General features: G+C 42.4%; 2 protein-coding genes across 51 annotated transcripts in view; one reads left to right on the plus strand and one right to left on the minus strand.

The window, feature by feature from the left end:
• PRR5L (proline rich 5 like) overlaps positions 1 to 9,369 on the minus strand; it is a 182,120-nt gene extending 172,751 nt beyond the window's left edge. Inside the window, exon 1 of the mRNA XM_050759437.1 lies at positions 2,504 to 9,369. The gene's annotated coding sequence lies outside the window, so the exon portion shown is untranslated. The remainder of the gene's footprint in view (positions 1 to 2,503) is intronic.
• Positions 1 to 23,387, plus strand: part of COMMD9 (COMM domain containing 9) — a 1,186,740-nt gene extending 1,163,353 nt beyond the window's left edge. For 47 of the 50 annotated variants that reach the window (XM_050759507.1, XM_050759482.1, XM_050759492.1 and 44 more), the window contains exons 2-7: positions 9,452 to 9,514; positions 16,460 to 16,585; positions 18,992 to 19,131; positions 20,456 to 20,490; positions 21,253 to 21,356; positions 22,575 to 23,387. In XM_050759507.1, coding sequence (XP_050615464.1) covers positions 9,464 to 9,514; positions 16,460 to 16,585; positions 18,992 to 19,131; positions 20,456 to 20,490; positions 21,253 to 21,356; positions 22,575 to 22,715 — 597 coding nt within the window. In that variant the 5' untranslated portion in view covers positions 9,452 to 9,463 and the 3' untranslated portion in view covers positions 22,716 to 23,387. Of the gene's footprint in view, positions 1 to 9,023; positions 9,028 to 9,451; positions 9,515 to 16,459; positions 16,586 to 18,991; positions 19,132 to 20,455; positions 20,491 to 21,252; positions 21,357 to 22,574 lie in introns of those variants that run through there. The other 3 variants (XM_050759501.1, XR_007719456.1, XM_050759509.1) reach the window with 3 other exon arrangements.
• Positions 23,388 to 24,779: the final 1,392 nt, after the last annotated feature.

Below are 24,779 nucleotides of genomic sequence, written 5' to 3' on the forward strand. Positions count from 1 at the left end.
GGTAGGCTTTACTCCACTCTGACTGTGTCCTTACAAGAAGAGGACATTTGGACATGCCAAGAGGAAAGACCACGTGAGAACGCAGTGAGAAAGTGCCTTCCACAAGCCAAGGACAGAGACCTCAGGAGAAAACAAACCTGCCAACACCTTGATCTTGGACTTTTAGCCTCTAGATCTGTGAGAAAAGTAAGTTCTGTTGTTTAAGCCAGGGGCCTGCAACTCCCGGGCCATGGACAAGTACTGGTCTGTGGCCTGTTAGGAACCAGGCCACACAGCAGGGAGAGAGAGAGAGCGAAGCTTCATCCATATTTACAGCTGCTCCCAATCATTCACATGACCACCTGAGCTCCGCCTCCTGTCAGATCAGCAGCAGCATTAGATTCTCATAGGAGCACGAACCCTATTGTGAACTGCGCATGTGAGGGATCTAGGTTGCATGCTCCTTATGAGAATCTAATGCCTGATGATCTGTCATTGTCTCCCATCACCCCCATAGGGGACTGTCTAGTGCAGGAAAACAAGCTCAGGGCTCCCACTGATTCTACACTGTGGTGAACTGTATAATTATTTCATTATATATTATAATGTAATAATAATAGAAATAAGGTTCTCAATAAATGTAATGCGCTTGAATCATCCTGAAACCATCCCCACCTTGGTCTGTGGAAAAACGTGTCTTTTACAAAACTGGTCTCTGATACCAAAAAAACTGGGGACTGCTGGTTTAAGCCACTCAGTCTGTGATATTTTGTCATGGCAGCCCCAGCAAACTAATATGGCACTGCTTAGATGCCAGGGAACTAAGAAGGAGTCTTATTAGGTAACCAGCTTCAAAGGACCAGCAACTCAGAGATCCCCAAAGATGAGAAATAATGGCACTCTCTGAACTATCCACAAGACTGTGCCAAGAGAGAAAGAACTAGGTTTACACACCCACCAGAACCTGCCAGTGAAATGCCAGCTTGTCATAGCATTAACCAAGTAAGAACTTCCAGCTCCTTTCCTGCCTCCTCTCTTCTCCCTTCACCCTGCCAGGAGTCAGAATCCTCAGTAAGCCAGAGGAGAGAAGGATGGAAACTTAATGTGGGAAATGAGAAGCCATCCATAGACCCCCTTTCCAAGCTGCAGGCCCCACTAGAGAAGGGAGAGAAGTCTCCACTAGGAACCAAATTCGGAGATCTGGCTGATTCCCTGGGACTGGACATCCCAATTGCTGAATGAGGCTGTGCTGGAACTAAAAGTGACTTAAGAACTTTTGATTCCTGAAGGGGGCCCAGAAGAGTTGTGGACCTGCTTTAATTTTCATCCCAGGGCAAGGGAAGAGTGAGGACCCACTGAAAAAAATTAGGAACAATGATAGGCAAAAATAAAGTTTGCTTTCATAATATACCATGAGTCCTGTATATTTCACGTATGTTCTTCTACACATGAGGCAACTTAGCCTGGTCTCTGGCCAAAAAAGAGATACCACTCATTGAGCAATTCTTATCCTTTCAAATTCCTTCACTGTCATCATTGAGCAATTCCATCTTCTTCAAGCAAGACTAGCTGATGCCAATAGAAAAATCATTTAAAACAAACAAACAAAAAAAATCCTTAAGCTTTCAACTTGGGTGCAGATGTTCTATGAAGCCAGAAACTGAATGTCATCCTCTATACCCCATGACCTAGAAAAGCAGACTAACTCCAGACCAGCAGGGCTGGGCAGGACTAAGATTCCCACAATACTTAAGAGAAAACTGAGTTCAAATCCAGGCTCTGCCATTTAACAACTGTGTGACCCCGGGTGAATGACTTAAATTCTCTGTACTTCAATTTCCTCATCCATAAAATAGAGATCATAAAGTATCCATCTGATGAAATAGCTGCAAAACACTTAGAACGCTGCCTGGCACAGGGCAAAGGACTCACAATACACATAGCTATCATTATACATCATTGCCTCTCAAAATGAAATCTTGTGATGACCTTGGTTTATTAGCACAACGTTGTTTAAAAAAAAAAAAAAAAAAAAAAAAAAAAAAAAAAAGCTTTACAAGGGGCATGATGATGAAAGGCGCAGATGAACCAGACTGCCTGGGTTTGAATGAAGCAAGAATCTGAGGCACGTTGCATAAGGGTTTGCTATCATTACTAATCATTCAGTGAGAGACATACAGTAATAGGTATACATATGCAGTACATAGAGAAAGAGCTTAGTACTAGCGGCTATTATTAAGGCAACAGTCACCTCAATAAATCTACATGGGCCATGAAGACCCTGGTCACCCAGAGATATCAGAGGCACTGAACAGGGCCAGCCAGCCAGCGGGCATTTTCCTAATCGGGAGGCTGCTGAACTTGACCTCTGTTGCTTTTCATTATTTATTTAACAGCATATGGTGGCTCTCAAGAAAATAGGATGTCTTGAAGCCAGAAACCCATCCTCCTTGGGCTAGATACTCAACCATCCCCTGCAGCCCCACCCCCTAGCCCCAACCTCTCATTGTCTCTCTTGTGTTACCTGATCCAGTTTCTTCTTCCAGGGCAGGTTCCACCTTGCTGGGGAGAGGTGAAGAACCATGGCCTTCCAGCCTCCCGAAAAGGGAATGTTCCAATGGGCCCAGAGCTCTCTGGGCCCGCTCGCCACTCACTCACCTGGGGCCTGAAGACTGACAGAGAAGCAGGCAGAAAATATGAAAAGCTGATACCCACTGCAGGAAATCATTGTTTAGCCAATTCCAGACTAAAAAAACAAGTGCAACATCGGAGAAAGGAGGGCAAAGTGTCATTCGGGGCCATTGTTACAGCCGCTGCTCTGTGTGGTGGGGAAACAAAGCAGGCCTGTGTATGTGAGGACAATGCTGTTGTGTTACTAACTGCTTCTGTGTTACTCCTGGGGACAGGAGGATGAGAAATGAGGGCACGATGTCTTCCCTGGTGGACTTCACTCATCAGAGTAGCCAGGTCAATCAGAGCTGGGAGAGGCATTTTGGACATTCAGCCCATGGCATGATGTAATAGGGGTCAGGGGACATGCCTTCAGGTGTGACCACCTGCCTATTTGCTAGTCTTCTATACATGAGAGATCACAAATGTCCCTCTCCTCTTCTCTTACTTGCTTTCAGAAACTTACCCCAAGTTAGAGCTGAAAAGAATGAGACATATCATTTCTCCAAACACAAATGTCATCTACTTCAACTCTTCAACTCCTAACTTTTGTTATGGGACATCTGGCCGGGACTAATCCCCAGCCATGCAGCACGTTAGCAGCAGCTGGCAAGATTAGATGAATATTATAAAGCTTGCACCCACTGAATCCCCATAATGAACAAGACACTAGGTCATGAGCAACCTTGCAAAATGACCTCACTTGCTCCTGACTTCAAATTCTGGCTCTGCAACTATTACCCATGGACTGTGAGTAAGTGTTTTCTCTGGGGGTTAGTTTTCCCATCTGTAAACTAGGATGACTGGGTTCCTATGAGGATTAAATGAATTAATATACGCAAAACTCTTAGGAACAGGGGCTGGCCCATAAAAGTGATCAAGAACCATAAATCACAAATTAGATGCCCACATTACCCCTGAAACTTGCTTGCACTCACTCATCAGGAGATGGTATGCAGATGGCTGGAAAACCAGGATCCCAAGTGTCTGTATTTAGCCCTGCTACCTATTATGGCCTAAGTTCACCGTGTTAGGTCCCTGAAGGAATTGGGCACTAATAAATATTCTCAAGTATGAGACAGGTGACAAATGTGTGGAGATGGCCCATTGTGATGCAACAGTGTATGGTGGGAACTGTGGAGATTTGGAAAGCTCACACCAGTCTTCAGGGGGCAGCCAGGGCTCAGCCCCAGCCAACTGCAGCAACGCAGAAAGGTGGAAACAGCATGGTTGGGCCGGCAAATTTTTAAACAAAAGCCAGAAGAGTGGATTTTTATGTCAAGTTTTCCAATTTTGAAACATTGTGGACCACACACAACATTGTTAATGCAACATGAGCCCTAGGTCATGCAGTTTGTAATGCCTGATCTGGACACAGACAGCATTTCCAAGCCAGTGCAACCCTGCTGACACTCAGAGCTTTTGTCCCCAACTTGTGCTATGGTCTGAGTGTATGCATCCCCCACAAATTTCGATGTTGAAATCTTCACCCCCAGGTGATGGTAGTGGGAGGTGGGATCTATGGGGGGTGATTAGGTCATGAGTGTGAAACCCTCATGAATGGGATTAGTGCCCTTATAAAAGAGGCAGAAGAGAGGTCCCTTCCTCACTGCCACCATTTGAGGACACAGTGAGAAGACACCATCTATGAACCAGGAAACTGTCATTATCAAACACAGAATCTGCCAGTGTCTTGGTCTTGGACTTCCCAGCCTCCAGAACTATAAGCAACACATTTCTGTTGTTGATAAGCCATCCCGTTTGTGGTATTTTGTTATATTAGCCCATATGGACTAAGATGCCTGGTGAGCTGATCGGGCCATTTCAAAGCCACTCTTTGACCTACAGTAGGGAGCATAAAGCTAAAAAGATTGATCAGTCTTTTCACCCTGCAACCCACCCTCATCTCTGGACTGACACAAGGGTGAGGAAAAGGGAAACTAGGGAAATAACGGGAGGGTGGCAAGGACTCTCCTTAAAGGACTACAGGACCCTTGACCTAATCCACCTCCCGCAGGCATTCCTCTGAAAAAGAAGGCAGCCAGGACTTAGTAGTAAAACCAAAGGGGAGAATAGGAGTTTATTTAAGCTCCCATAACCTTCACCAGTTACCTCAAATGAATCCAAGTAGTATAAGTGACAAAATGTGTTTGCTATGCAAATGCAACTTCAAAACAAGACTGCTCACAATGAGATAACACTTCATATCCACTAACATTGCTATAATCAAAAAGACAGAGCCAGTGATAAAATGTGTTTGCTATACCAATGCAACTTCAAAACAAGACCGCTCACAATGAGATACTACTTCATACCCACTAGGATCGCTATAATCAAAAAGGCAGAGCCAGATGCAGTGGCTCCCATCTGTAATCCCAGCTACTCAGAAGGCTGAGGCAGGAGGACTGTTTGAGGCCAAGAGTTAGAGACCAGCCTGAGCAACATAGCAAACATATGTTTTAGAGACGAAACATATTTTTTGTCTCTAAAAAAATAAAATAAAATTAGCTGGGTATGGTTGTGCATGGTTGTAGTTCCAGCTAGTCAGGAGGATGAAGTGGGAGGATCAACTGAGCCCAGCAGCTTGAGGCTACAGTGAGCTATGATTACACCACTGTACTCCAGCCTGGGAAAAAGAGCAGAGACCCACATCTCTCTCTCTTTTTTTTTTAAACAAATGTTGGTATAGATGTGAAGAAATTGAAACCCTTATATATTGCTTCTGGGGACTGTAAAATGGTGCAGTCACTTTGGAAAGTGGTCTTGTACTTCCTCAAAAGGTTAAACACAGAGTAATCATATGGCCCATAAACTCCACTATTCCACTCTTTGGTATATACTCCAAGAGAAATGAAACATATGTCCACACAAAAACTTTGTACATGATTGCTCATGGCAGCATTACTCACAACAGCTAAGAAGTAGAAACAACCCAAATGTCTACAACTGATGAATGAATGAACTATGGTATATCTATACAAAAAAATATTATTCAGCAAAAAACGAATGAAGTACTGATACAGGCTACAATATGAATGAACCTTGAAGAAGTTTCTCCTCTCATGCTAAGTAGAGGAAACTAGTACAAAAGACCATATATCATATAATTCAACTCACAGGAAATGTCCAGAAGGCAAAACCATAGAGACAGAAAGTAGATTAGTGATTGCCTAGGGCTGGGTGTGATGGAGAGAACCGGGGGCAGAGGCAAGCGTCGATAGCTAAGGATATGCTGTTTCTTTCGGGGATGATGAACATGTCCTAAAATTAATTGTGGTAATAGTTGGACAACTCTGTGAGTATACTAAAATCCATCGAATTGTACACTTTAAATGGATAAGTTGTATGGTACGTGAATGTTATTTCTATCTCAATAAAGCTATGATAAAAAAAAAAAACCTCAATACTAAGATTGCTGCCCTTAATCATTTTCTACTAATAAATTATGTGTCCATATCCCTCTCTTCATATCTGCCCCACTGGAGAAATCAGGGCAAGTGTTCCAAAAGGCTGGTTTCCCCCAAGGCTCAGGGCTCCAACTTGGGTGACTTACTGGCCTGGTTTGTCCAGAACTGTCCCAGCACTAGCCCTGAAAGTCCTGCATCCCAGGAAATCCCTCATCCCTGGGAAAATTGGGATGGCCAGTCCCCGTCATGCAAACCCTTGCCCACAACACAGGAAAGCTCTGCCCTTTAGTGTTGCCAATGACTAGAACTGAGAATCCACATAAGCAATCCTTCCCCTTTTTGGGGTATAAGTCATCCTTGAGCTCCCCCTAATGGTCAAAAGGTATTTTTATTATTCTTCCCATTTTACGGATGATGAAACTGAGGTTCCAAGAGCGAAAGTAATTTGCTAACAGTACACAGAGGTCAGAAACTGAACCTAGGTCTTTTTCCAAAGCCCAAGGTAGCCCTTCCACTCACTCATTATATTGTCTCTCACCACCACCAGACTGATTGCCCAGGAATACTCTTAGATTGTTCTTGCTGCCTGAGGAAGGCAGCCAGACATGCAAAGAGAAAAAACATGAATGTACAGCTGTGGGACAACAAGGAGGCATGTACAACTTGATGGTTAACAGTGCAGAATCTGGAGCCAGACTGCCCATATTTGAATCTGGACTTTGCCACTACTTAGCTGTGTGACCTCAGACTACTCAACCTGCCTATGTCTGTTTCTCCATATGTAAAATGGAAATAATACAGGGTGTGTGTGCTTATATATGTATATGTACATACATATATGTGTATATATGTGTGTATATATATAATATCATAGGATAGGAATGGGAAGTAAATCAGTAAGTGTAAGGGCTTAGAACAGAGTCGGGCACATAACAAGTTTATTAAATAAATGAAAGTCAGCACTGATTCCTATACTCAGAATTGGAAAGAAGTCAGATTTGGCCTAATGAAAAACAGTCAATGGAACCGAATCATAGAAATGAACTCTGACATTCTGTTCTGTTCCTACCGAGGAAAATGTTTATGGTTTAGAAATTGCTGGACATTCTGCAGACCACAGACGAACCTTTACATGCAACATGGCATTGGCAATCCAGGCAGCCCTACCAAAACAGGATGACATGATGCCATTCATATCACACCTGCCCACAGGAGCAAGGAGAGCTGGGAATCCTCCCACTCAAGCATCTCCTGTCACTCAGCTCTGCTCTCTGAACTAGATGGGTGTGATGAACACCATCTTACAGAGGTGGAAACTGAGGCCCAGAGAAGTTCAAGAATTTGTACATGGAAAAGTTAATAATGCATAGAATTGGGATGCCAACAAGTTGAATTCTAAAACCCCTATGCTTTGCTGCCACCATGCATTAGTTACCATTGCTGTATAATAAATTACTTCAAAGCTTCATAGCTTAAAACAACAAACATTTATAATCTTAATAGTGTTTGAAGGCCAGAAATCCAGGCGTGGCTTAGCTGGATGGTTCTGGCTCAGAATCTCTCATGAGGTTGCAGTTACGCTGTTGGCCAAGACTACTGCCTTCTTAAGGCTCTACTGGGCCTAGAGACTCTGCTTCTAAGGTCGATTATGAGGTTGTTGGCCAGATGCTTCAGTTCCTTGTCACCTAGGCCTCTCTGTAGGACTGCTTACAACATGGCAGTTTGCTTTCCCCAGAGCAAAGGACTCAAGTGAAAGAGAGCAGGGTACATGAGAGAGCACCCAAGCCAGGAGACAGGAACTTCAGTCTTTTTGTTTGTTTTTGGTGCAGTCTTGTATAACCTAATCTCAGAAGTGATATGCCATTCACACCCACCATATGCTACTGGTCACCCATACCAATCCTGGTACAAGGTGGGAGGTGTCTACACTAGGTTGTGAATACCAGGAGGATGGGATCATTGAGGGTCATCTTGAAGGCTGGTGACCACACTCCTCATTGCTCTAAAGTAAGACAAGAAGCCACAATCCTGCAAATAACAAAGCAATATCCTCAAATAAGTCACAAAAGTTCATCTTAGTCTAATCACTTTTTTGGGTGGTTGTTTATTTAACAAATACTCAATTCACCCAAGGCAATGGGCCCAACGCTATAGATACAGGCAGGAGTTAAACCTAGAACCTACATTGAGTTATAACAGAAACCAGGAATCAGGCCATGAGGGTACATGGAAAAGAGAGGCCAAGAAAGAGAGCTACAATCAGGACTCCGTGACAAAATGGTTCTAAAATCTTCTAATCCAGGAATGGGTTCCTCCTTAGACAATGTGATTTTTGTTTTCCTGGGCCTTGACAACATCCCCACAGAAAATGGAGTGGAGGAAGGGGAAAGGGGAGGAGAGGAAACAAAGGAGTAAGTGTCCTTAGCAGCTTACCAATTTCTGGAATTTCACAAATGGACATTCTTTCTTAAGCTCGAATATATCAGAACCCATTTTTTTTGAGCTGGAATTTGCTTTAAAAAAGTGGAGGGTAGGAAAAGAAAAGAGCCACCCAAATACTAAAGGTAGATAAAGGAAATGTCTGTTTTGATGTACAGCCTCTGAGAACTGGGCAAATCAGAGTCCAGTACTGCCTATGCAAAATCACTCTTTACAATTATACTCATTGTAATTACCTTTCTGAATAAATGAATTAAATCATTTCCATAAACCACCTCCCCCATCTCACCCCTGTATAACAAGAACCTAGCTAGGTAGTAGCTTTCATTCCATTCCTCTCTTGTCCCCTCTCCCAAACACTTCCTCACCTGCTCTTGGAATCAGATCTCCTCTATGACTATGGGAAAGTTACTAAAAACCCTAAATGATTATTTCCCAATCTGGATAATACTAATAATACCAGCTCCAACCTACTCTATAGGCTGAAAAACTATACACGCAGAAGTAATTTTACATTCTTAAAGACAGGGGGTGTGTGTGTGTGTAAATTCCAAGAAGCCCCATATGCACAGCCTCATTTTCATTCCAAACACTGGTACGCTGATCACTCCTGAACAACTACGTTTCCAAGGCGCCTGACAAGCTTGCAGGTGCATTCCCCAAATGTGCCAGCCCACCCACATGAGTCAAGGGAAAACCTGTTTCCCTGACCTGGTAAGTAAAGTCAAGCCAATTTCGCCCCCGAGTAAACCATCCTCCACCCTGGTTCCCCTAGTCCTTCGGTCCTACAGTCCCAGGGTTTAGCCATCCAGCCGCCGCGTCCGTCTGGATCCGCGCTCCACGGCCGCAGCACCACAACCGAAACGCCTTCCTCCACCCCGAAGCCCCCGGCAGGCCCCGCGACAGCAGCCAGCGAAAGCCACGTGACCTCGCTTCACTGGGTGCCGCGGTCATGTGACTTCGGGAAGATGGCTGCCCTGACAGCGGAGCATTTTGCAGCGCTCCAGAGCCTACTCAAGGTAAATCGAAGGGGTGGGGACAGCGTGAGGTGGCCCTTTGTCTCCGAGACTTTAGACGGAGCAGGAATTGGGAACAAATTGACCCTGGCGTAGAGCCAGAATTCTGCTGCTTGTTCTCTGTGTGATCCCAGGCAAATCGTGGCTTCTTTCTGAGCTTTTAAAAAGAACAAAATATCGTTTTGACAGGAACGTAAGATAAAAAATAAAATAAAATAATGGGCATGAAGGCGCAGTACAACCTCCTGCTATTAGTCTCTGGGATTGGTTTTCGGTATTGGGGCATTGGAGTGGTAATTGCTAGACCCACGTTACCAGTTCCCCATTTTATCCCGTAGCCCCTCCTGCACTCCATAATTAAGAAATTATCTCCTACTACATCCGCCCAGCCCTCCGAATGACCTATGCGTTCAGTGTTCCCCTGAGGTCCAGATTTTCCCTACTCGCTTTGACCTGTGAAAGGGGCGGGACCCTCTCCTGATAATCATTTGAAAAGTTGTGAGGTTGAAATGGACCTACTTAATAGGGCTTTGTAAAGCTCAAATGATGTAATGGTAATATTATTATTATTAAATAATTATATTTATAATATATATTAATTATAATTATATATAAATATATTATTAAACAATATTATTAAATATTATTATTGTTATTATTGAGACGGAGTCTCTCTCTGTTGCCCAGGCTAGAGTGTAGTGGCGCAATCTCGGCCCACTGCAACCTCCGCCCCCCGGGTTCAAGCAATTCTATGCCTCAGCCTCCCGAGTAGCTGGGATTACAGGCGCTGGCCACCAATCCCAGCTAATTTTTGTATTTTTAGTAGAGACGGGGTTTCACCATCTTGGCTAGGCTGGTCTTGAACTCCTGACCTTATGATCTACTCGCCTTGGCCTCCCAAAGTGCTGGGATTACAGGCTTGAGCCACCGCGCCTAGCCGGAATTATTTAACTTATGATTTGTCCTGTAGGAGAAAGGGCAGCTTTATTTTCCTTCGTAGAACTTGTCGCTAGCTATTTGCCTGTTGTCTGTCTGTCTCATAAGAATGTAAGATCCATCAGGGACCTTTCCTTTCTTCCTCTCTCTCTCTCTCTCTTTTTTTTTTTTAAACACCAGGTGAAGAGGGTTGAGTTACCCTCCTCAATTTATGACACATCATAATCATCAGTTCATGTAATAGTCTGTTTTGTTTTACTTATTTATTTTTTAATTGCCTTCTTAGTGTTCATTAGCATTCTCCACTCCTATCTATTCTTTGGTTCACAAGCGTTAATGCGCAACAAGTAGAACAATAATACCTGACACACAGCACATGCTCAGTAAATAGCTGTTAAGTGAATTAATAAATGAAGTAACAGAGCTGGGACTGGAAATCTAGGGCTCTCAGCTCCCAGCCCAGTGCCTTTTCACCTTCATTTTGGCTGCTGTGTACTTACCCCCGTCCCTATGCCTGTTGGTCTTATGCACTCTTTTCTTTTAAAAACTTTAAAAGATTAATGCGTAGTATACATACAGAAAAGTGCATAAATAATAAATTTACAGTTAAATGATTTATTACACACCAGTGTAACCACCACCAAAGTCAAAAAATGAAATGTTACCAGTACCCTAGAAGTCCCCCTTTCGCCCCTTCTTTGCTTCCTCACTTTCTTCCCCAACAGTAAACTCCATGTTTGCTTCTGATACAATTCGTTTAATATTGCCCATGTTTGAACTTTACATAAATGGAATAATACAGCATATACTTTTTTTTAATGCCTGGCTGCTTTTGCTCACCATTATGTAGCAGTAGTTCATTGATTTTCATTGCTACTGTCCTATGTACTTTCTTTTCTTTTTTTTAAAAAAAATACTTAGACTTTTTATTGTGAGATAATTATAAATCCATATGTAGTTGTAAGAAATAATATAGAGAGATCCCATTTATCCTTTACTCAATTTCTCCCAGTTCTGCCGGATTCTGCAGAACTGTATATAATATAGTATACATACTATTATGTATAGTATGTATATAATATATAGTATACATACTATATAATATAGTGTATATATAGTATACATATATAGTATACTTACTATTATGTATAGTTCTGCATAGGGGAAATTGGGTAAAGGATAAATGGGATGTCAGTACCTAATGTCAAAAGTATTGACATTGACAGTCAAAATACAAAACATTTTTGCCACCACAAATATTCCTCATGAATAGCCACACCCTCCTTAACCTTTGGAATTATTCATTTCTCTAATTTTGTCATTTCAAGAATGCCATATAAATGGAATAATGCAGTAAGAAACCTTCTGAGATTGACTTTTTTCACTCAGCCTAATTTTCATCCATGTTGTATCAGTCGTTCTTTCCTTTTTATTGCTGAGTAGTACTCCATGTAATGATTGTACAACAGTGTTGTATTGCGTAGTTTTCAGCATACACATCCTGTATTTCATTTTTTGAGCAATTGCAAATGGTTTTGGGTTTTTTGTTTGTTTGTTTGTTTGTTTGTTTTGAGTCTCGCTCTGTGGCCCAGGCTACAGTTCAGTGGCGTGATCTCAGCTCACTGCAACCTCCGCCTCCTGTGTTCAAGCGATTCTCATGCCTCAGTCTACCGGCTAGCTAGGACTACGGGTGCCTGCCACCACTCCAGGCTGATTTTTTTTTCTTTTTGTATTTTTAGTAGAGACAGGGTTTCATCACGCTGGCCAGGCTGGTCTTGAACTGCTGGCCAAAAGTGATCCACCAGCCTTGGCCTCCCAAAGTGCTGGGATTATAGATGTGAGCCACCACGCCCAGCCCATATTTTTAATTTTAGTGTCCACGTGTTCATTGCTAATATATGAAATACAACTGATTTATGTATGTTTATATCCTACATGCAAACTTGCTAAACTCACTGTTTCTAGGAGTTTTTGGTATATTTCTTGGGATGTAGAGACAGTTTTATTTCTTCCTTTCTGATCTGCACACATTTTATTTCCTTTTCTTGCCTTATTTTAGCGGCTGGAATTTTCAGCACTGTGTTGATTCAGAGTGGAGAAAGCAGGTATCTTGCCTTGTTCTCGGTTTTGGGAGCAAAGCATTCTGTCTTTCACCATTAAGTATAATGTTCACTGTAGGTTTTTTGTAGATACTGTTTATCAAGATAAGGAAGTTCTCTTCTATTCCTATTTTTCTGAGGGTTTTTATCAAGAATGGATGTTTAATTTTGTCAGATGCTTTCTTTGCATTGATTTATATCATGTGATTTTCTTTGTTAATGCGGTGGATTACATAGATTTGCAAACATTGAACCAGCCTTGCAACTGGAATAAATCCCACCTGGTCATAGTGTATAATTATATATTACATATAATTATATAAACATATAATATAATATATAAATATATAATTATATGTCTGTATTTGATAATAAAATATTTTATATATATAATTATATAATTATATATGTAATATTTTATTTTATATATATAATATATATATAACTCATCTCTATTTGCCAATATTTTGCTAGGAATTTTCGCGTCTATTTTTATGAGGGATATTGGTCTGTAGTTTTCTTATTTTTCTGTACAGTTTTGTGCGGTTTTGGTATCAGGGTAATGCTAGCTTTGTAGCTGTATAAAATCATTTAGAGAGTACTCCATTGTCTTCTGTTTTTCTAGAGGAGATTGTGTAGAATCAGTTCATTCTTTTCTTAAATGTTTGTTAGAATTCTCCAAACTATCTGGGCCTAGAAATTTTTTTAGGGGCCTTAAAATTGTGAATTTAATTTTCTTAGTAGTCATATTAATTCAAATGATCAATTCAAGTGATCAATTTTATAGAAGGGGAGTGGAAGTAGTTTGTGTTATTTGAGGAATTGGCCCATTTTATTTAAACTGGCAAATTTATGTTTATAGAATTGTTCATTAAGTTCCCCTTATCTTTTTGATGTCTGCGGGATCTGTGGTAATATCCTCTATTTCATTCCTAATACTGGTAATTTGTGTCTCCTCTCTTAACTTTGTCGGTCTTGCTAAAGGTTTGTCGATTTTTATTGACATTGTCAAAGAACCAGCTGTTTGTTTCATTGATTTCTCTATTTTCAATTTCAATTGGTTTCTTCTCTTATCATTGTTACTTCCACTGCTTCCTTCGGGTTTATTATGCTTTCCTTTTTATAGGTTCTTGAGGTGGGAGCTTAGATTATTGATTTGAGACTTTTCCTCTTTTCTAGTATATGCATTTAATACTATAAAATTTCCTCTCACTACTTGCTAGGCTGCGTCCCACAAATGTTGATATGGTGTGTTTTCATTTTCACTTAGTGTAATTTTTAAAATATCCCTCAGACTTCCCCTTTGACATATGAATTATTTAGAAGTTTAAGTTTGTAAGTGTTCAGATATTTTTCTGTTACTTTTCTGCTATTGCTTTCTAGTTCGATTCCATTGTGGTCACATAGAACACACTCTTCATTACTTCACTTCTTTTGAATTCCATGTTTTTGTTTGCCCTGTTCTGTCTTCCTGATTGTGATGGTTTATTTTAGGTGTCAACTTGATTGAGGGATGCCTAGATGGTTGTCGAAGCACTGTTTCTGAGTGTGTCTGTAAGGGTGTTGCCAGAGGAAACTGATGTGTGAGTCAGTGGACTGAGAGAGGAAGACCTGCCTCAATGTGGGCAGGTACCATCCCACTGGCTGGGGACCCAACTGGGCCAAACAGGTGGAAGATGGGGGATTCCCTTTCTTTCTGTTCTCTCCCTTCCTTCTAAAGTAAGATGCCTTTTCTCCTCTTCCCTTGGGCATCAGACTCTGGGTTCTTCATTTTTTGGACTCTGGGGCTTGCACCGGTGGCCTCCCAGTGGCTCTCAGTCTTTTGGCCTCAAACTAGGGGCTGTACCATCAGCTTGCCTGGTTCTGAGGTTGCCAGACTTTGACTGAGCCAAGCTGCCAGCTTCCTCCAGCTTGCAGATGGCCTATTGTGGGGCTTTGTCTCTGTGATCATGTGACCCATTTCCCCCCAATAAATCCCCTCTCACATACCCTGTCGGTTTTGTCTCTCTGGAGAGCTCTGGCTAGCACACTGGTGTTCCACGGTTTCTTGTTTCATTGCTTCCTTACTGTTTAGAGAATTTGTTTTAACTGTTCTTTTACAGCAGATCTTGTGACAGATATTCTCAGTTTTTCTTCATCTGAGAATGTCTCAATTTCCTCTTCATTCCTGAAGGATATTTTTGCTGGGTGTAGGATTCCAGGTTGACAGTTTTTTTTCCGTTTCAGCACCTGAAAAATATTGTCACTTCTTTCTTGTGTCCATGGTTTCTGATACAAAATGTGCTTTCATTCTAATTGTTTTTTTAATTGGTAAGGTATCTTTTTTCTCTGCTTGAAAGATTTTTTTTGTCTTTCATTTTTGAAGTTCAATTATATGTCCGAGTGTGAATTTCTTTGGATTTATCCTGTTTAGGGTTCACTCAGGTTCTTGAAATATATAGGAGTATGTCTCTAAGTAAACTTGGGAAGTTTTCAGGTATTATTTCTTTGAATATTCTTTCAGTCTTGCCCTCTTTTTTCATCTCCTTCCAGGACTCCAGCGATATGAATGTTAGGTTTTTCGTTAGGGTCCCACATGTCCCTGAGGCTCTGTTCATAATTTTTTCTCTTTTCTCTGCTTTTCTGATTGGGTAATTTCTACTGCTCTGGCTTCTGGTTCACTGATTGTTTCCCCTATTCTTTCCATTTTGGTGCTGAACCCATCTATTGAGCTTTTTATTTTGGTTATTTTATTTTTCAGTTCTAAAATTTCCATTTTGTTGTTCTTTATCTCTTCTGTTTCTTGGCTGAGGTGATTTTAAAAATTGTTTCAAGCAAGTTCATAATTATTTGTTGAAGCATATTTATCCTGGCTACTTAAAATTCTTTATCAGCTAATTTTAACATCTGTCATCTTGGTGTTGACATCTGTTAATTACCTTTTTTTCATTCAGTTTGAGATCTTTCTAGTTCTTGGTTTGATGAATGATTTTCAGTGAAAACCTGGACATTTTCATATTACGTTCTGAGAATAGATTTTATTTAAATTTTATGTTTTAGCTGGCTTCCTGTGGCACTGCTTAGGCAGGGGAAGGGGGTGCTACCTCATTACTAGCAGTTGGAAGTTGAAGTCCAGGTTCCCCACTCAGCTTCTGTTGATACCTGAAAGCAGAGGTTCCTTGTCACCACTGGGGAGGGGTGGAATTTCTGACTCCATGTCGTCTCCACTGATATCACACAATGATGAAGCTTGTTACCAACTGGTGGGGATAAAGGTCCCAGCTTCCTACTTGACCTTCTCTGACACCTCCCCAGCAGGAGTGTTGGCGTACCTCATTATAGCCTCACAAGTCTTCTCACTCAGGTCTAGGCCTCCCACTCAGCCTTTGTTGACATAGAGGTGGGTCGGGCTGCAGTTTTTTTTATGATATTTGGCTGGAGTGTAGCAGTTGTCATCTAAAAGTGTTCTGTCTTGCGAGGCTGCCCCTTTATTGGTCCTTTAGCTAGATAGAACAGGTATTTATTGTGGCGTTTTTTCCCCTCTGCATCCATTGTCATTTCCACATTGCCCTCTTCTTCAGCTGAAAGTCTGGGATATATGAAGCAAAAAAAAAATCCAGGGAACTCACCATTGTGTCATTCCTTGTATTATGCGGTCCCTAGCAGATCTGCCTCCTTCTCTCCCGCTTCCAGGGTCTCATGTATGTTTTCTGCATCGTGTCCAGAGTTTTTGGTTGTACTTAGCAGAAAGATTAGGGAAAAGTACATCTATTTGATCTTCCTAGAATCCAAAGTCTTATGTATCTTTAAATTTTAAGTCTCAAAGGTATCATGTATGACTAAGATGTTATTACTCAAAATGTGTGTTTTCAGAGTCTGAGGTTTTTTTTTTTTTTTTTTTTTTTTTTTTTCCTATCTGTGATTTAATTCATAGGCCTCCTCAAAAGATGTTGTCAGACAGCTGTGTCAAGAGAGCTTTTCCAGTTCAGCCCTTGGCTCGAAAAAACTCTTGGATATTACATGTTCCAGCTTGTCTGTGACCCAGGAGGAGGCAGAGGAAGTAAGTGTGGTCAGAAATGACCTTTGGCCACTGGCCCTCTTATTAGTCTCTTTCTTGACTTCCCAGTCATCGCCATCTCCAAGGAAAATCCCTTGAAACATCTGTTGACACTATAGCAAACTTTGATAAATGGGACATGAATGGGAGAACTGTACCCAGAATCAGAGCTCCTGACCATTTTCTTTCAGACCTGTTACCTAGACAATGTGGAACAAAAGCCAACCTTTCTGTGATTTTCTTTTCCAACCCGTAACGTGCTGATGCTGATAAATTGTTAGCTGGATAGCTTAGGACAGACTTTTCAGGGATCTTTGAACAGAAGCTTTGAGGCCTGCGTAAGATTCAGGAGTATGCACTGCTAGATTCCATCAGGCTTCCTGAGGGGTGCTTTGTGTTTCTGACTCCCTCCTTAGCCCTCTGTCCCACAGAAGGTCCCCTTCTCCTCAGCTCATCTGGTATCAGCAGGTGGCCAAGAGGGAGATTAAGCTAACTTGTAGTAAGTTATTATGTAGCAGCGACAGCCTTATCTTGTCAAGGCAAATATGTTTTTTTGTTTTGTTTTGTTTTGTTTTGAGATGGAGTCTCGCTTGTCGCCCAGGCTGGAGTGCAGTGGCGCAATCTCGGCTCACTGCAAGCTCCGCCTCCCAGGTTCACACCATTCTCCTGCCTCAGCCTCCCAAAAAGCTGGGACTACAGGCGCCCGCCACCACGACTGGCTAATTTTTTTGCATTTTTAGTACAGAAGGGGTTTCACTGTGTTAGCCAGGATGGTCTCGATCTCCTGACCTCGTGATCCGCCCGCCTCAGCCTCCCAAAGTGCTGGGATTACAGGCGTGAGCCACCGCTCCCAGCCAGCAAATATGTTTTTAAAACAGCAGTTTCTTCATCCCAATGGGCGTATGTTTTTGGATTTTTTTTAAATTTTTGAGACAGGGTCTTGTTTTGTTCCCCAAGCCGAGGGCAAAGAATGGCTCACTGTAGCCTCGACCCCCCAGGCTCAAACAGTCCCCCCATCTTAGAGTAGCTGGGACTGCAGGCATGTACCACCATGCCTGGCTAATTTTTGTATTTTTTGTAGAGACAGGGTTTTGCCATGTTGCCCAGGCTGGTCTCGAACTCCTGAGCTCAAGCAATCCACCCACTTCAGCCTCCCAAAGTGCTAGGATTATAGGCATGAACCACTGCACCTGGCATATGGTTTTTGTTTTTTGTTTTAATTCTGGACCTTATTTATTGAAATGAGCTGTAGAAAAGTAAAAGGAAAAAGCAAGATTATGGAAGTGATTTGGAGACTTATTTTGGGTTCCCCCCAAAGTAGATTATTTAGGAGATGATTCTAGAAAACACAAAGCAGTGGGGAAAATCAAACAGGGATGGCAAGTCAATAAAAGAGGATGTTAAGAGCGGTTACTGCTGTGGAAAACTTGGGATCCTGTAAGAAACCAAGTAGAACACCTCTCAGAATTGTTCCCCAGGAGGACAGAGAGGCTTGGCCATTTATCCATGAACACCCACTCTCATTGGTGGAAGGTTAACTTCCCTTCACTTCCAGGTTGTGTCAGGTAATCTGCAGTGATATCAGAGAAAGCCCCAAAGCAGAGAAACAGTGACCTCCAGAGAGCTTTTTTAGGTTAGCTAAGAATTACTGTATTCACAAGACCACCATAAACCACTCTTACACTTTGTAGTTACAGATTCACTTAGAAGGACCTAGGATGGGAACACAGCATTTTAGCAGGACGGGCAGACACGCCTCTTCCCAGAAGGAACCCACACAGCCGGCCAGGAGCTGTTTGTTCTCTTTGCCCTCCTAGGCGACAGTTGAGAGGAAAGGACATGAATCCTACCACCCTGGATTCAAGGCCCTCACTCCACAGGCGCCAGTATCTCGTATCACGGTTCAGTAAGGACAGCTTCAGGTTCTCAAAAGGAGCCTGTAGCCACACATAGGCAAGTCCGGAGCTACAGGCACCCTAGGTATTTATGCAGTCCTCTCAGTCCAGAGGCTTGGACCAATGCAGGGTTGCTTAGTAACACAGCTGACTTTGCACTGCTCTCAGGTTACCAGGGAAACAGCACCAGAAAGTTAACTGAAGGTCAGATTCTCATGCAGAAGGAAAAGGGCTATATTAACTCTTTGCCCACAAGTGGAGAGTTTCTGGCAAGCTGACAGCTTCCTAGGTCAGGCAGCTGCATCTGTCTTCTAAAGCAACAGGTGAACTCCGAGGCAGGCCAAGGCATGTGGGGCATGAACATGTGCCACAGAGGCCTCTGGACTCGTGACTCAGTTGAATGACCGTGACAGTGTGCAGCCTTAGGGGTGGAGAGCCCTACCCCTGGCCCTCACTTGTGCCCCCTGCCTGCTGCTTCTGTTGCAGCTACAGGATGGTTCCGTCTATCTTGCAGCTGCTCCAGGCTCTGCACCGCCTCACTCGGCTGGTGGCATTCCGTGACCTGTCCTCTGCCGAGGCGATTCTGGCTCTCTTTCCAGAAAATTTCCACCAAAACCTCAAAAACCTGCTGACGAAGATCATCCTAGAACATGTGTAAGTGCTCATTTCTTGAAAGTCCCTTCTAACTTTTATATTTCTTATTTTTATTCTCATTCTAGAAGTAATAATATGCTCATTGTTTAAAAAATTAGGAAGCCCAGATAAGCAAAAAGAAAATAAGACACCTATAATTCCACCAGCCAGAGGTTAGCATAGTCTTTTCTTAATGGAAAGCCTTTTAAGACATGTTTATTTTTTTCTCTTTACACCTCTATAAGAGGTTGATGTTTTGTTTTTGTTTTTACCAAATGGATCATGCTATTTTGTAACTTGCTTATTTTCTGTTAACAGTATGAACGATAGTGACATTTCAGGTCAATATTTACCTTCAATATCATTGTAATGGTTAAACATATCCTATTATAGGAAGAAATGATGTATAATTTAATTTTAAAATTTCATAGTGTTGGATACTGAGGCTATTGGCACTTTTTCATTTCGGTGAACAATTTACAGTGAAAACTTTGCTCGTGTGCTTATTTTTTTACCGGGTTAAAGGTAATGGACATTTTGAGGGTTTGGCCTTAAATGTTCAAGTTGGCTATTAGAAAGATTGCAGTATTTTTCCACAGTAGTAGGATACAAGTGTAACCCTCTCCCTACACCTTCACTGAGGGGATTTTTTTCTTACATTTTTCCCAGTTCCACAAATGACAATTTCAGTGTTCCCGTCTTTGACACTAGTGATGTCAGTTATCTTTTTCATATGGTTATTGATGATTTTTTTTTTTCTTTTGTGAAGTGTCTGTATATTTTCTTGCCTGGGAAGTTCCTTTTAAACACGTACATTTTAAGCAGAATTGATTAACTGTTGGTTAGCAGAAAGCTTGAACAGACCTCTCTAATAGCAATAACTGATAATGCCTATTTACCAAGGGTTTTATTGTATATTAAGAACTCTCTCATACATGATCACATTTTATTATGTATGTTGCAGCATTAGGTCTCTTTGGATGTGTTTTTGCAGAAGATGCAATATTTGTGTATGCCGTAGGTGCTCAATAAAGAGAAGATAAGTTGACTTTTTTTCTGTTTTGTCTTTGAGAACAATAGTGCAATAAGATTACAATACATTGTATTTTCTTCTTTTTTGTCCTAAACTATGAAAACTGACAACACTTACGGCCTTAACATCACTGAGCTTGTAAAACAAATAAACAAAAGACTTTCTGGGAGGGAGGGGTTTCTGTGGTCCTTTCCTGTTAGCAGGTGATGACAGGTCTGAAGATCGCAGGAAGGACCAAGGTCCCCTCTCTATCAGAAGAGTCCGTCTCATCCCCTTTCCATTATTTTTTCCTCATCTTTCCCTCTTAAACAGGTCTGCTTGGAGAACCGAAGCCCAGGCAAATCAGAGTGAGTACCAAGAAATCTGCCCCGCCCTTCTTACTTGTCTCCCCAGCCTCAGCTCTCAGTCTCCCAGGTGATCAGAGAGTTCAACAGAAACCAAAGTGAACCATTCTAGTCTCAACCCATACTCTGTGTATGGTGGGGGTTTTTTTTCCTAATTCTACTTTTTAACTTTTTTCTGATTATAAACATGATTATATAGGCATGTTGTTAAAAAACAGAAATATCCAAAGCAGAAAGTGAAGTACTTAAAATATTTCAATTGTGAAAAAAATCAACAGTGATCAAAAATAGTTTGACTGAATAAAAGTCCATGTTTAATACGTGGTCATGACACTAACTCTGAGCCAGCCACAGTGCTGGAGCAGTTTGTCTGTGTTAGTCCCGACAGCCCTGTGAGCCAGGCTGATGAGCAAACAGAAGCTCAAGGTTAGATAAGTGGTAGCACCTATATTCAAGTCAAGTCCATTTATCTCCACAACAAGAGCTCTTACCACTATTGCTGAAACTACACGTTTCCTAAGCCTCAAGCCATGCTTTCTTCTCTGCCTTATGTCACTTCTCATTGTGCCCTAACATCCGAAGGGCTGGGTGTTCAGGAAGAAGGCTGGATATGCTGCCACTGTGAATTAGTGCTAAGTTCAGGCCGCACAGAGCAATGGGTAAGGCACATGACTTCCTGTGGGTCTTGGGCTTCGTCTGTCTGTCTCTCTCAGAGACTTGCTGCATAGACCAACAGAGCATTGAGCTGAGCTGTTCCTTCCACAGTCTCTCTGCCACGCCTGGTCGATCTGGACTGGAGAGTGGATATCAAAACCTCCTCAGACAGCATCAGCCGCATGGCCGTCCCCACCTGCCTGCTCCAGATGAAGGTACATTCACTATCAGGCCATTAGAAAGAAGAGGCAGCACCCCTGTGGCCATCTAAAACACCAGTCTCCAAGGTTTAGGATCTCTAACCCATATGTTTTTAAAAATTACCATCCCCTTTATCCTCCTTTGTTTAGTTATACTGTGTGTGTATACTACTGTATTAACATATTATGGACATATTAAAACAACAAAACAAATGCAAAATATATTTTTAAAATAATTTGCTGATACCTAAAGGTAACCCTATATAGACTCTTAGCAGTTTAGTTCTAACAATAGTGGTGGGCTTCCAGATTTTGAATAGCCTGCCTGATCATTTCAGTGTACTCTAGCCAACTTCTTATCCAGTGATTAGGCTGTCATTATTTGTAACGTGGCTGCTCAAGAGTTTCTACTAGTGGCCGGGCGCGGTGGCTCACGGCTGTAATCCCAGCACTTTGGGAGGCCGAGGTGGGCGGATCATGAGGTCAAGAGATCAAGACCATCCTGGCCAACATGGTGAAAGCCCCTCTCTACCAAAAATACAAAAATTAGCCAGGCGTGGTGGCGGGTGCCTGTAGTCCCAGCTACTCAGGAGGCTGAGGGAGGAGAGTCGCTTGAACCCGGGAGGTGGAGATTGCAGTAAGCCGAGATCACACCACTGCACTCCCGCCTGGTGAAAGAGTGAGACTCCATCTTAAAAAAAAAAAAAAAGAGTTTCTGGTCTACATAACCAGACACCCAGAAATTTAACACTTGTAAGAAAATGAAGAAGTAAGGGTGCCTCTAGCAATTAAGTTTTAAATATTAGTGAAGCTTAACTTCTTTTATTTTTTTTTAACTAAAGGTTGTAAGCTTGTTCCTGCATCCCAGTGCAGGATTGTCTTAATTATTCAACAGAGCCTGCTCCTTAAATACAATGTAAACACACATAATGTTTTCTTACTTGAATGCTGAGAGTTAGGGTATCAGAGAGGTGAGTGGGCCTTGGCTTGGCCTTCTTTGATACCTACCCCAGGCACTTGTTGCAAATGGAGACTGACCCCGGCCTCTGAGGCATCTCCAGCCCTCTCCCTTACTGCTAAATGACCCAAGGGCTGGTACTCTCTAGTGCTTAGGAAAGAGCCTCTCTTCAAAGGTTCAGCAGAACTGAGCTCAGCCTCGCAGGTTCAGGGCTGACTTACAGGGAGATAGGAAAAGAAGCAGCTTTGCCTTCCTGGGCTATGTTCTCTTTTCAGATCCAGGAAGATCCCAGCCTATGTGGAGACAAACCCTCCATCTCAGCTGTCACCGTGGAGCTGAGCAAAGAAACACTGGACACCATGTTAGATGGCCTGGGCCGCATCCGAGACCAACTCTCTGCCGTGGCCAGTAAATGATCCAGCCAGCTGCCAGGGCCACTGCCGTGACCCAGCTGCTCATGAGCGATAAATGTCTCCCCACATGCAGGCTGCCCTCGCAGCTGCAGCTGACAACAGGCAGGATGGTGGGGACAGCAGGGGGCTACTGCCATCCAGAAGTTACAGCTGGATTGGGAAGAAGCAGCCAGATCCCCCGCTGTTCTCCTCACTCATCTTCTTTCTCTTTCTGAAGCTGGAGAGCAGAAGCCCCCATCTTTGAAAAGCTCCTGAATGCAACTGAATTCCCACCATGGCAGGGTGAGGGAACATTTGCGTCGTCAGCTGCCTCTGCATAGCTGTTTGGGAAATTCAGGCCCAAATCATGCAGTTTATCCAATACATTTATTTCCAACATTAGCTCTAATTAGTTCATTTCCAATCCCAGAACACACAAAGGGAATCAGGTGAGAGATGCCAGCAGTTCCTGCTCCTCTGTCAGGGAAGTCAGGCAGAGCCCACAGAGCATGGTCCATCGAGAGTGTTTCCTGAGCTCCCTCCACCACACTGGAACCCCTCTTCAGTGCAGGAAGTCTGAAATGGGTACTAATTAGCTTCTTCATGAAACCAGGGCCCTCTTCCTTCATCTGATGCAGCCACTCCTAGGTGAAGAAGTGGGAATAATTGGAAATAAACAACAGTTCTAAACTTTCATGATTTTTGTAGCTTCTTTTGTCCCCAAGTTATGGCCTTTACCCAGTACTTTCTCTAGTTTTTGAAGATGATCCCCACTTCCTAATTCCCAGCTAAGCCCTTGACCCATGATGTGACATGAAATCAGGCAAATGAATCTCAACCACCTTCTGTGTTTTCACCTGTTACATAGAACAAAAGGAAGCAAGGCTAATCATCAATATGTGCTTGTTACAAGAGCTATGATGAAGGCACTCCTTCGAGTTTAACCACATGAGATCATCTCTGTCATGTGCCTCACGCTTCACAGGGACTCCATGCGTGAAGATCTCCCTTCCCTCTCCAGATCATCCCCATGGCAACAGCTTGCAGCCTGCTGTTTGAGTGCTTTGCTTTGGCAGCTTCTCTGCTAGTTTGTGTACTGAGTGAATGGAGGAGGTAAATCCTCAGATTAAGAATATGCTCTCAGGAGTCTGGCAGCCAAGGTCAGAAGCCAGCTCTGCTTCTCAGTGGTAAGGTGCTTGACCTCTAAATCTCAATTTTCACCCACTTTGTACTTTTTTCCTAAATTAAATGAGTATAGTAGTAGTACCTACTTGATAGGACTTTTGTGAAAATTAAATGATATAATGCACCTAAAAACACTTAGTACTGTTACAACTAATAGGAAAGGCTTTGATTATTAATGGATGAGAGTAGAAAGCTTGGTGCATTTATTGTCTCATCTACTATAACAGAGTTGGTGTAGGAATTAATACTCTTATCCTCCCTTTATTGACCAGGAAACCAGCTCATTGAGGTTGAGTCATCTGCTGGTCATTAAGAGGTAGACACCTATTTCTCTAGCCTCTCTACAACACATGACTTTGCAAGGAACATGGAATTCTGTGACTAGCGCCATTTGGAAAATGTTGAAACTGAAGTACAAATGAGAGATCTTACCTCTGCCTACCCAGTGAGATACTAGGAAGGTCAAGGGAAAAAAATTCCAAGCTCTTCTTTATCTGCTATAGGAAGTGAACATTCAGTTTTTTGCATGCAATGACAAGAGGTCATGGACCCCAGAAGTCAGCCCACTACTTCCAAGTTGAGAGCCCCTGGTTGTACCTTCCAGTTGAGCTCACCCTTGTCACAAATTTACCCCTCTCCTTTCCTTCCATTCCCCATGACCTGCAGAGAGAGATCTCATATACCTTTCTCTTGGCCTCCCATGGGCATCCATAAGAAACACTTGAAGCAAGAAGCCCAGTAGAGGTGTCTGGGCAGTTGGACATTTCCTTTAGCCAGATCTGTCCAAATAGAGCCATCTGGGTACGTGACACAGAGGGCATTTGATAAATAATTGGAAAAGTCAATACATGTTTGCTACCCTTCACCTCATGTGTTCATTTAAGGCATTTGTTTTCCTCTGTA

Source organism: Macaca thibetana, chromosome 14, assembly GCF_024542745.1.
Source record: "Macaca thibetana thibetana isolate TM-01 chromosome 14, ASM2454274v1, whole genome shotgun sequence".
NCBI lineage: Eukaryota > Metazoa > Chordata > Mammalia > Primates > Cercopithecidae > Macaca > Macaca thibetana.